Below are 13,515 nucleotides of genomic sequence, written 5' to 3'. Positions count from 1 at the left end.
ACGTATTCATTCAATATGTTTATACTAAACAATTAATTTCATGTATACAATAACTCATTATTGTTTTACAGGTTACTTCTAGTACCTACCTTTAAATTGACACAAGTATTTATACAGAAGAATACCAAAGCTTTTTTTAAGTTTAAAAGCTCTGTATTAAGTCGGCAGCGCTTGTTACTTAACGACTGTTCGGTCGTGGAATTTCCAATCTGGTACAACATTGCATAAACGAAAAAGCTCAGTGCGCTACATTTTTTGACTTTATTTATCGAGCTTTGCGAGAGCTTTTTTGTTAACATAGAATATCAGTATACAGTGATATCAATCGTATTTATTTTCAACGGAAAATGTATTGCTATGTATTTTTATTTGAATAGTTATAAATTTGTAATTCTTCGGAAAACAACCAACTAGTAACATAATGGAAATTTGTATATATTTAATATTTGCCCATACCATACATAATATAATTATTGTATATTATCAAGGATGCTTAGTGAAATATATGCCGAGAACCATGCTGTTTCATAAAATAGTATTTTTTTTTTAAATTGTCGATATATAAAAATACAAAACTTTGAAGAAGCCCAGAAACAAACCTACCCATTAGAAAAAAGGGTACTGTTCGGTTATCAGGAATACAGCGGAAAACACATTTTGAAAATACCCGATATACTGGGTTATTTGTTAGTTTGGGTAAGTTTAGGTTAGGTTTGGTTGGGTTAGGTTACGTTAGGTTAGGTTTGGTTTGGTTAGGTTAACCTAACAAATAATCCAGTTTATCGGCTATTTTCAAAATGTGTTTTCCGTTGTATTCCTGATAACCGAACAGTACCGAAAAAATCTTAGAAAAAAATATTATATACATTTTACTTTGCAAACGTCATTCGGTCACTCTTGAACAATGAAACCAGCTGACGATATATTAAAATTTAATATTTCCGTTAATTCCAACTATATCTCATGACTTTTATCACCAACTGCCTTCCAGAAACATACCTGATATTCATCCAGATTTAGTGGAAACATGAAAACTATAAAAAATATAAATTATATTTAATTTTCAATGATGTATGTATTTTTTGGTGTTTCATTTGTATCTTGGTGAATTTTTGAAGTAAAATTTTGTTTTTTATGTCTCCTGGTTCTTTTTTCTCTCTCATTCTTTATAAAAGATTAGGTTCCTCTTTGTAATAATCAATTATATTCAATAAATCTGGTATTCCTTGATAAAAATCAAATGTTTTCATTATTAATATGATTTTTTTTAATGTTCTAATAATTGGCCATAATCACATATGTCAGCCAAAAAAGAAAAAAACTCATGTGTATATACACATAAGTCAGTTATTTACTTTATTTTAAATATTTCATACTGTCTTATGAATTTATTACATATAAAATAACTATAAACTGAAAAAAAATTAATTGAATAGCAAAGTTTTCTTGAAAAAAAAGAAGATATTCACAAAAAACACTCTCCTGAAAAATGTTGTTTTTTGACTTATGTAGTTTTACACCCCGGCCACAGAAATATCAGAGAATTTAAAGTGAGAACCGTTTCCCTTATTCGAAATTTTTAAAATCATATAATTATTTCCTCATAATATATTTCCGAAAGTCTATTATATATAAGCGATTTTATGAGTAGGTACTTATATAGTAAGAAAGGGTTACCCCATTATTTTTTTTATTTAGACCTAAATTTCCCTATAGAATAATATGTTACCATTACAGCTTTCCATACAGTATAAATATAATACAAAACTGTGAAAAGCATGATCTCCGTGAGAAATTCTATAAATATCATCCGATTAAACATGGTTTAAAGAAATGATTGCCACAGTGCATATAATTTTTTAACTACTTGCCTATCAATCAGTATACACTAGAGTCAAGTGACTAGACCATATTTCACAGGACAGTGGAATTTTAAAAAAACTCACTTCATCAAATCTTAAAGTCAATTTTTCCTCAAATTTCTTCCTTTTTACCCACAAACCACACGCTTAAGTGATTAAATGACAAAATATAGGCTATTAAGTTGAAAATGTTCCACTCAGGCGGACGAAACCGGTCCTAATCTATTGATTAAAAGTGGAATAAATACTACAAAAAAAAATGCGTTTTATTAAATAAAAACAACAAGATTAACATTAAGATTAACCTTACATATTTATAATATTTATCTGTAAGGGAGTGACCAAGAAATAGGAAAATAAGGAAAGTGGGTGTGGCTGTGAGAAAGTACAATAATTCTCAAATGTTTAGAAATGTGGGATAAACTTAAACGCAGTGTGTTAAATAATAAGTTGGTTTCAATAATGACGGCTATATTAATTATAATATGCATTAAAGTTTGCCACATAAACGAAACGCGTGTTCAATTCGTCTGTGTTTTTAACTTCGTTTTTCTTTCGTCATAAACCAAAATTGTCTTTAAAGTCATAGCCTACGGCGACTGTCCAGTGTATAAAGTATTTACTGGCTTCTCATCCATGGGGTACAGGTTCGATTCCCAGTCCGTTAAATTATATTTATGTGATTTTCTCAAAGGTTATACGTGTTTATGTCATTGTTTCCCTTATACTACTATATTAATATTTTACTAAACTACTCTTATTGGGCTGTATGGCCTGTTATAGTGTTAAGACGAATATAATATAATATACATAGTAATAATATTTATTTTATTTATATGTTATATAGGGGGTACCATAGTGGGCATAGCCTCTATGCCACCCGCCTTTGTCACAGAACAATATTAACAGAATAATTATTGAAAATACATAATTTTGAAAACACTTCTGAGAAAATATATTATAACGAATAGAAAAATCATTTTGAAAAAGGTAAGACACCCCGCAGGAATCGAACCTGCATCTTTCGGGTATCGCGCCCACGCACATATACCACTATGCTAAAGGAGTCACACTTAATTGCAAAAATTTTTAACTAATGTCTTTTAATACTCTCTGAAGCGTTTTCCAAATTGAGCTACTATTCGCGATCGGCTTTTGTATTTGAAATCAAAGTAGGTATTACTTTAATAACAAAACGACAACCTACTTGAACTTGTGAATTATTCATTGAATATGAAAAATAGTTAATTAAGAATAATTATTATTATTTATTTATTTATTTAAGAATACAAAAAATTGTGGGCAAAACAAATCTAAATTCAAGACGTATACAACATGAGATTTACATTTTAACAAATGATACCCTCACAAGATAGAGGAAGACAATATAGAATATGATAATAATAATAACAGAAAAACAAATTAAATCAAAGCATACTTAAGTAATATTTAATACAGAGAAATAGAATTTTTAAAACAATAAACATACAATTTTACACAGAAACTCTTTGCTATTTATAATAGTGAAAGAGGTACATAGCTGAATAATGGAAAAACAACAAATTAACAGGTAGATAAATTTAACGATAACCTCCCCCTTTTGTAATTATCTGAATGTGACATTGATTAAATCTAATAATTGCTCCACGAATTTCTCACGAATGTGCTCATTAAAATAGCGGATATAATCTTGGCGCCATGCAATTGATAATATGACAGATTCACATGTGTTGAGCAGGCTGCGTCAGCCTGTCACGTGTCAGAGCGATGTCAAAGAGGAGCCTGTCAACATGGGGAGGGGGCGAAGTTGACTGGCGCGGTTTCCCCTGCTGAAGCACTAAAGCTCCCGTGGGATTAAGCCGTGATCTCGTTTTTATTTTTTGTGCGCTATCTGGTTCGATGATCTAGTTTTGTGGGTTAGTCATGTTATATGATTGTTTATGTAGTGAAAATTTTTGGGTTTGCTGTTTCATTTTCAATTCACAAGTTAAGCTGGTAAAATATTCGGGAAGTTTGATTAAAAAAAGTATTCGGTTGAGTTCGTGTTCTATTTTTAAATTAGGGGTGGTATATATTTTTTTCACATTAAAAAAAAGAGTACTTAATATCGTAAGCTGGACATAGAAATACTATTTTTCATTTTCAAATGGATCATTTCAATATAAAACTGGTATTATATACCTATCAACAACTTATATTTAAGTTATATTAATATCGAAAAGAACTATTCAAACATACATAATTTGAAAACACTTCTGAGAAATATATAATCACTGAAAAGATCTTTTTTAGACCTAGAAGCATTCAAACTTGCGACCTCCGGATTTGTGCCAATGTGCACTGACCACTAAGCTATACGTGACCTATCTAATTGCGACGAAGTTATCTAGTGTTTTTACAATACTCTCTGAAGCGCTTTCTCAATTGCGATACACTAATTGGCAATCGGCTTTTGTATTTTAAATCAAAGTATTGATTTATCTTAATTACTAACCGGTGTTAGGATCACTGCAATTTTTTTTTATAACGTACTTGCATTTATAATATTTAACTCAATAAGAAAAAAAAATAAGACCTGTATAAATTTAGCGATTTTTAATTACAACAATTATATCTATATAACATATAACTTCTCCTTTCTGTTCTTCTTGGGGCTACAGCCCTGTGTGAGTATTGGCTTTCTCCAGCATCTGCCTCTATCCAGATCTGTCCAAAGTAGCTTCTCTCCAGTTTAGAACGTCCAAAGTCTTCGTTTGCCTTCCGGTTTCCCGAAAGTCAGTTTCTTTGTCACGCGTCACTTGATATCTTATGCATATGCCCAATAATTTGTTGGACTGTACAATGTGCGTGCCCCAGTATAAACCGTACAGAATTTAATTGTAACTTCATCTCTATCCTAACTGTGTATTATTGATGTGTTCAAAGATACCACGCAGTTAGTTCAACTCAAATGAGCCCAACACTCTTTCGATACTTTTAGTCATGTATTATTAATGTTTTCTACAAGAGACATTTCAAGTAAAGCTTCAATGCATTGGAACGTAGCACCTCCATTAGACCAAAACGGCATTATTGTTATCTAGAACAATTCTTCTTTAATTTAGATTTATAGGTGACTCTCACTATTAATAATTGAGAACCCCATGTACACAAAATTGTTAACCCTCTCAAAATCACTGTTGTGTGTTTTGAAATTATCACAAGGTCTATCGGGCACTTGGTATAACCATATTTGGTTTTAACATTTATAATAGTGTGTCCTAGAGTGCTGGCACTTTCTTCAAAGTCCATAAATACTTCTCTGACAGTATTTTTGTTCTGGCCTATGGTATCTATAACAGCTGGATTCTACTGTGTATAGTATCATCATCATCAGCCTGAATATATCCACTGCTGGATCCACTTTTCTTGGACATGTGCGTTGCGTTTCCACGTACTTCCGCAGCACCTAATCATTTCATCAATCTAGTGGCCTTTAGGTCTACTTTGTGGACGTTTTGTGCCTTTTACCACTGGATAACTAGATTTGTCCAACGATTGTCCCTTCTTCGAGCTATGTGTCCAGCCCATTTCCACTTTAGGCTATTAGCGAATTCTATTACATCGCAAACCCTTATCTGTTTTCTTATCCACTCATTCCTCTTTTCGCCCTTTCGCGTTATGCCTAGCATGCACCTCTCCATACCACGTTGTGCTATTATTAGTTTCTGGATCTCTCTTTTACTTAGTTTCCATGTTTCACACACATGTGTGAAAGAACAGACTGTTTGAACACTTTGCGCTTTAGGCACAGTGAGAGGTCACTTTTCAGGCAGCAAAACTTACTATTTGTTAGTTCAATAATTTATTATTGTCTATGAAAATACAATATTGTAGTTTTTAAGAGATTCAACGTATTTTACTTGATTGTCATTTATTATAATTTATTATATTATAAACAAAAATATTGTGGGTACTAATTTAGTTTTTATCTTGAAGATCATAATATTGTATTAATAATATCATATTGTTGTTTGATATAATGAAAGATACTAATATGTTTTTTTTTAAATTTGTTTCAGATCATAAAATTCAACGATGAAGTGAGTGCAACATGTGAAAAAAAAGATCACACGATTTTCTCTACAAGAGCTTAAAAATAAAAATAAAAGCTTCAGTACCGATGTGTACAGTAATAATATAGTCAAATAAAATCAGAATAAATGTAAGCAGTATGCTTTTATGATGCAGTGATTACGAAATAACGGAGTAAAAACATTATTATAAAATATGTTTGTGACGATTTGTGAGTGTGTAAAAGCTAATAAGAAAAGAGCTTTTGCTAAAGTGTGTAATTGTGATGTAATAATGAAAGCTCGTTCAAAACACTTGAACATGATTTTCCTTTTGTGGTTAGTGATTTTGTGTCGATTTTCCGAAGCCGCCATCAACGATTCGGGAGAATTCGAAAAAGAAGGTAAGCTAGCAAATTATTTTGTTTTTTTTATTATAAATGAAAAAAAATCTATGGACAAAGGATTACTTACATAATACTTGCAATATTTCTTTATTCATGGCTCAACATCGTTATACCTATACATGTTTATAGAACCAATTAAATTTCTGCCAAATATTATAAAATGGCATATCAATTACGTTTTTTCGGATGTTACGGCTTAAAAATTCTTTATAACTCCTTAGTTAGAAGATGGTTTGAGAGTGTGTCGATTGTTTGGGCCCCGCATTAATTGAAATACGATCTTATGGTAGAGCGAGTTCAAAAGAAATTTTTGAGACTCCATTACTTGCGGTTGTGTGGATTCTATCCGTGGCTTTATCCAACTGACTTCTTATTAGGTATGCTTACCTACTGTAATTTAGACACTAGACGATATATATACTTGGCCATGTATTTTTTCCGACTTACACTCGGTGAAAATGAGAACTCTGCCTTTCTTGGTAGTATTGACCTGTGTGTCCATGATCACTATCTTGGAAATCGGGAGCATCAATTGTTTGTTCTCCAATGTGCAGAACTAACCTGCCATTGGTCATCCCAATTGGGAGGGAAATAACTTTGTTCAACCAAATCACTTCAGATATTGACATACCACCTGCGTGAGGATGAGTGTTCAGGTGGAAATTGTTTAAAAATTCATAAAATAGAGTCTGCTTTGCTCATTCGGTGTACCTACCTCCTTGTATCTTATTTATATTTTTCTGTATTTATACTTTTCTACTTACTACTATTAATACTGTTTTAATAATAATTTTTGTTTCCAAATATCATGTGAACGTCTTAAATTAACAATTTGTAGTGTTCACTATATTTATGTAAAAAAGAATTTTTAATTATATTTGATTAAAAAATGAATCTGTTACATTGCCCACTTTTAATATTTTAATTGATAGCTATTTCGTAGATATTTCTAAAAATACTTTTGTTGGAGACGGCCCCACGATGGTCGAACGGTAATGCACCGGCGTATAATTTCGTAGGTTTCGGGTTTGAATTCAGGGCCTGAGAAAATCAAATTTATTCTACTTATCTCGTGCCAAACTTTAACGAAGGTTGGCCACCATCAGAGCGATCCTTGCTTTATCATATTATTATACTGCCCGGAACAGTTCGGTGGAGTTGCACTCGTACAAACCACGGAGGTTCTGTAGCCACGAAATGCGGCGTCGTCCTTTGCTGTGCTTATCATTGATCTTCACTTGGATGTTGTGAAAATCAGTACTTTTGTCATCTCACAATATGGCCGAGGTACTGTAGTTTTCTGGTTTTGATACTACGCAGAACTTTTCGATCCTTTCCCATTCAATTGAGAACGTCAATATTAAATTTGTCACCATGTCAGTCCAAGGAATTTTAAGGAGGCGTCTATCCAGCTACATCTCGAAAGTCTCAATTATTCGTGAGGTCTTGTCGTACCTATTGCTTAAAAAAATAATTGTTGAAATAATTAAATATTAATTATGTTGGTTAAATTTATTATTTTTTGCACTTTTTTCAAATTTCTTTAAACCCACTATCCGTGCCGTTTTTCGATATTATCAAGTTATTTTCATATAAATGTGGAAACAGAACTGAAAATCATGGCCCCCACAAGGGGGGGGGCTGACAGGGCTCAGGAGGGGCCCGGCGTGGCGAGGCTCGACCAAATAAGTGGGATGAACATACATCATAGTGCTCTTATAGTAAAAAAAAGTTGCCTGCGGCGCTATTTGCCTTCAATCATATTATTTAAAATTATGTGGTTGTACGACACAATTTTTAATTGTATATTGATACACGACATCTCCATAATTCAAATGGATGTTTTAATATATACTACAAAACACTAAATATACCTACACATTAATTTTACCCCAAGTGGAAAACGCTACACTGTAGAGCGTCACACTGCCTTTATCCTTAGTGATAAGCAGGGGGGCCCGCCAAAGATCCTAGCCTGGGGGCCCGCTTTAGGATGTGGAAGCCATGCTGAAAATAATATTTTATTAAAATACAACCCAATTAGTATATGTTATTCCTATTTTTATTTAAAAATGATAAATGTCATAGTCGTGGATTTATGTTACAGAAAATTTTTTAATCTTTGAAGCTTGAAATATCACAAAGTTTGTCTAGCCATCTCGATAAAGAGTATATTATTTGGTTTTTCCACATTTACAGAGAATCCTAGTGTACTATCATTCTCCGCAATGTACACAAATACTTTTCTGACAGTTATTCATAATAGCTGATACCAGTTTCAATAAACCAATATATACAATCGTATCAAATATTAGCATATGCGGATGATATTAGTGTACCTAACATTAATGTAGAATTCCATTTTAACTGTAACACGAACAAAATCATTTTCCGACTCAATTCATTACTTGAGTTATATATACATACATTTCAACTTTTCCAAAAATCTTTCAAGACTCGTAGTTGAAATAAAATTATTTTTCTGGAAACAACGTAATAAGCAAATTGTAGAAATTCAGTTTTGAAATAATTATATTTAAGTAAAAGAAACGAGTTCTTTAAGTCTATTTCAAAGAGAGAAATAAAATTATTAAGTTTTTCATAAAAATTAGTTACATATTTCAATATATTATGTATACGTTGTGGAAACTGCTCCTAACTCATTTCATTACTTATATGTTACAGTCACAGTCAATGACGGCAGGCCCTTTAGATCAAATGGTCATTGACCCTCCAAAAATATCTATACAATGTAAAATTATAATTATTACTAGCGAAACAGGCTGGCGAAGATCAGCTAGTAATAAATTATTACCTATCGGCTACGCTAAAGCGTCAACGTTATATGCACGCTAATGTATATTATATACGTGTATGTAGTTACAATACTCGTCTCGTACAAGTCTCGCACAAGTCTCGCACGCAACGTCCAACTGCTCGTCTCAGCGCGCTTGGGTCAATTTACAATCTGCCGGAAATATTTTATATTTCTTTCTCTCTCTTTTTCATATGTGAGACGGAGAGTAAGCTCAAAGCATTTTTTTCTTCATATTATTTTGCCGCACTATTAGGCTTCGTTTCGTTCATTGCCGAAAATGAAAGACATACATATTTTATATCGTTGTACACACAGAAAATAATTATTTTTGAGTTCCCTGGTCATACAGTAGGTACCTACTACAGTACGCGATGACGACTTGCACTTCTGACAGTTGAAACAGTTGTTTTAATCGTATTAATAAAGTATAAATCGTATTTGGTACAGTTATTATAATAAATAGACACACAAAGTTTGGTTTTTAGTGATTTACTTTTGTGAAGTTTTGTGGCATTGGCGACATGGCAAGTGGACCTAATTTACAAAAAATTATAACGTGTTGTGTGCAATTTTGGTTAACGATGGTTGGCGGTGTGAAAAATGTAAATGTATGTAAGTATTTACTTATAACAATTTCTAGCAGTTCTTCTATAATGTATAAAAAGCCAATTTGCAATACGTCTTTTAAGTATACAACGAAAAGGCAAATTAAAATAATATAATCAAAATTGACCTACTACTTTTTTGGGCCTAAGGCCGCCAATGGTCACAATAATATTATGTAATCCTTTAATCCTTAAACGCTAAATTCATTTATATTTGCATTGTAAAACGTACGCTAATTAACGTGTTAACCACAATAATTATTACTCAGTCAGTTAAAAGTTATAGCGTTTGTCATTCTGATATAGTAATTAATTAAACAATCGCATTTAACCAGTATACTTTTAAATATCAAGTAAACATTTTGATGTACACAATTTTTATCTCTTCTATGGAAATGAAGCTAAACAAATTCTCACAAATTGGAGTCACTGTGACTCAGTGCAATTTAAGTCAATTGGCAGTGATTAAAAATTGTTTTTTTGGCGCCTAGCCACATTTGACTTATTACTTTAATAAGCGTTCATATTTTTTCAAATCAAAATATTATTTTCACGCTACGCTTGGTAATTTCTTCGTAGGTTTCTCTGAATTGAGAAAGTGTCATTTTTTTGGCAAGACGTATTGAATGTTGTGTCATTATAAAATATTTATAGAAATACGTATACACAGGAGCGGTCTATGGAAGTGCGAGGCTCAGTTATATTATGTGCGCGAGCACGTTAATTAACAATTTTAATAATTTAATCGACTTTGATATTTAAAAAAAAATCTACTTGAATTGTCGGCACTCAGTATCATAATATTATGATCATGGGCCCCACATCCTGAAGTGGGCCCCCAGGCTAGGATCTTTGGCGGGCCCCCTTACCCATCGCTAAGGATAAAGGCAGTGTGACGCTCTACAGTAGTGTTTTATAAATGGTGTACTCGGTAAAATGTTGTATTCTACATAATTTAAAATTATAACGCTGTCGAATGAAAATAGCGCTGCAGGCGACTTTTTTTGTTATTAAAGCAAATTTGTGATGTGTATTTATTTCACTTATTTGGTCGACTCGCCACGCCAGGCCCCTTCTTAGCCCGGGTCCCCAGGCTAGAGCCCTGTCAGTCGCTCCTTATGGGGGGCGTGATTATGATGCACTGATCACGACCCCCCTTTCGAAAGCCAAGTAACATGCGACCCTTCGCTCTATTGGATTAATATACATTTTCATTAATCAGGAAACAGTAGATAACAATAATTATAAACTAAAAACCTACACGTGAAATAGCGCTTTTATTTATCTCACTTGCCTGATCGACCCGCACTGCCAGCTCCCTCTTAAGCCCGGGCCCCCAGGCTAGAGGCTTGTCAGCCACCTCCCTTGTGGGGGGCTATGTTTAGTGTATCGTAAACTCGTGGCTAACGTCTTTATATAATATACTACTATTTTTTTTTTAATTCCTCGCTTGCCACTTATAAAGAAGTTGTGAATTGGAAGAAATCAGGGGAATAATAAAAATATGTATGCAAAGATAATAATAATATTAAAACGGTCAATAGAAATAAATTTAATACCTACATTAAAATAGTATAAAGAAAAAATGTTTCCGCAAAAAATATTACAGATATTTTGTCATACTACTTGGTTATCAATTATTATTGGAGTACAGTGACAGGTTTGCTTTGCAAGCTCTTCATCTACCTATAAATAATTCAGTGATCCTTTGATGGCCCTTAGAGGTCATAACACGAAGTGATATCAGTCACGTTCGATACATTATTACAGAGAGGCCCGAAAGCCTCCTCAACACGTGTCATCCTCACTTACCACGTGTGCCAATGACTGTCTTCGCGTGTACGGGGTGTTTGTAATAAATTATCCGGTATATTGTACATTTTATCAGTATTATCGTCAACACTATAACTCAACGTGGCTCATAACCATCACCAAGATACATCTTCAATTCTTCTGATGCTGCAAGTTCCATACTTTAATTATTATTCTACATGTTAATCCAACAGTCGCAGTCTAGGTTTTCCGACCTCATTTTTTAGGTACACATATTATAATATATTGAAAAATTTCCTCTTGAGTTATCAAAATTGAACGTAGTTAAAAATTTAAAAAAAGAAAAATAAATGTCAAAAATATTACATGTACAAAAAAAAAATACACGGAAGCACACTGACTGAACTAAGTCGGCTCTATCTTCAAAACTTATAAAACAGCGTCCACTTAAACTTATTTACACGTAAGTGGAATACAACGGAATTTGATTAAACAGTCATTGTTCTCTCAATTGGCATTGCCAATGGTACGTTAGTTCTGCACACTGGGATAACAAATGGTTCCGATTTCTAAAATGAGTAAAGTTAAGTTGCCATTTGCACTACGTTTCGCAAGAATGTATAGTAAAATATAAGTTTTTTTCTAACTTTATATAACAGATAATGGGGTGTCTTCTATCTATGAGAGATAACTTTCCCAATGGAGTCGCCCTGATTTTACTTATGAGACGAATGCGCCACCCTTTGTCGAATATGGCTCCGAAAACTTTTGTCGCTATTTACCTTTCAAAAGTATTTAGATTCCTCTCACTGTTTTGTTCACTCCTACCTATAGATCAATATACTCTTAATGAAGATTCCTTCGAGAATTATTTTATTTTTCTATGGTAATAAACTTGATCTAAACTCTAAAGTGTCTTCGAGTCCGTCAACCGTAGTAGAATTTGTACACTTTAATTTTTTCTACTTGATTCCATAACTGATGTCCTCTTGATGAATGATGTATAATCCCAATTAATATATGATGAAAGTGCGCCCTAAACATATTATTAATCCTATTCTCACAGAAAACATCAGTGCAGTATTCCCAGATAGTGAAAAATGAGACTTTTGAAAAATATTTCATCACCCAAATGGTGGAATATTATTTAGGGTTCGATGGGGTAGAGGTGATGACTCGAGAGGAAGAAAGTGAGTTGATTGAGGCGGCAGTAGTGGAGAGGATCATGTCGGCTTTGTTTAATCATGTCGTGGTCACCACTTTGGGACTCAATGAGGTGATGTGGTGATAAAGGCAGTGTTACTGGAAATGGATGTAAATGTTTATTGTCTTGATGCAGAATACAGAGAGTTACAATTGCCGGAGATTAACGGTAATTGCGTTGAGCTCCTCCTCAGACCATGCCATTATCCGGTAGTGACAATTAACGATTTTACTGTTATTAATTAAGGTTGACTCTATCGAGTGACCGGACTCGAGATATGTGGTAACGAGTGATGGATCTTCCTTGCTGTTTATACAAATGAAATCAATACATTACAAGTGTCATTGTCGCAATTAAATACATCATAATATACACTGTTGATCTAGGTTATGATTGAAGAAATGCTGATCTCGCATCCGACATATGATTTGTTTTGACAACAAATCATAAATATTGAAGTGTGTCATACTTGTAATGCTAAGTGATATAATTGCTACACAAATCTGATTAATTATGATTTAAATCAATATTTTTAGATACTTTCTCACATTATATTGTGTATTAGTAAAAAATGTAAAAAAGCAAAGGATTTCACGGTGTTGCTAAATGCGACGTTATTGTAAGGCAGTTCTAGCCAGAGGTTGGAGCGGATGCCTTTTTGAGTTGCTTCATTTTAATGGGTTTTATATTATTATGTATATGTTATAAAATTAAAAAATAAGTAGTTTTAAAATAAGGTTTATTATTCATAATTTTCATTATTAATTCTAATTAACAAAACGACAGCAAATCGT

The 13,515-nt window shown here is 32.9% G+C and overlaps 1 protein-coding gene across 1 annotated transcript in view; it reads left to right on the top strand.

Annotated features, from left to right (window-relative positions):
• Window positions 1-13,515, top strand: part of LOC147071150 (cell adhesion molecule DSCAM-like) — a 524,338-nt gene that overhangs the window by 52,385 nt on the left and 458,438 nt on the right. Inside the window, exon 2 of the mRNA XM_085948380.1 lies at window positions 5,924-6,318. Within this exon, the coding sequence (XP_085804506.1) occupies window positions 6,132-6,318 (187 nt within the window). The 5' untranslated portion in view covers window positions 5,924-6,131. The remainder of the gene's footprint in view (window positions 1-5,923; window positions 6,319-13,515) is intronic.

Source organism: Rhyacophila brunnea, unplaced genomic scaffold (genome assembly GCF_057557595.1).
Source record: "Rhyacophila brunnea isolate RB1 unplaced genomic scaffold, BYU_Rbru_1.0 scaffold_20, whole genome shotgun sequence".
Lineage (NCBI taxonomy): Eukaryota > Metazoa > Arthropoda > Insecta > Trichoptera > Rhyacophilidae > Rhyacophila > Rhyacophila brunnea.
The sequence above is the reverse complement of the archived record's forward strand: the minus strand, read 5'-3'. Positions and strand labels throughout refer to the sequence as shown.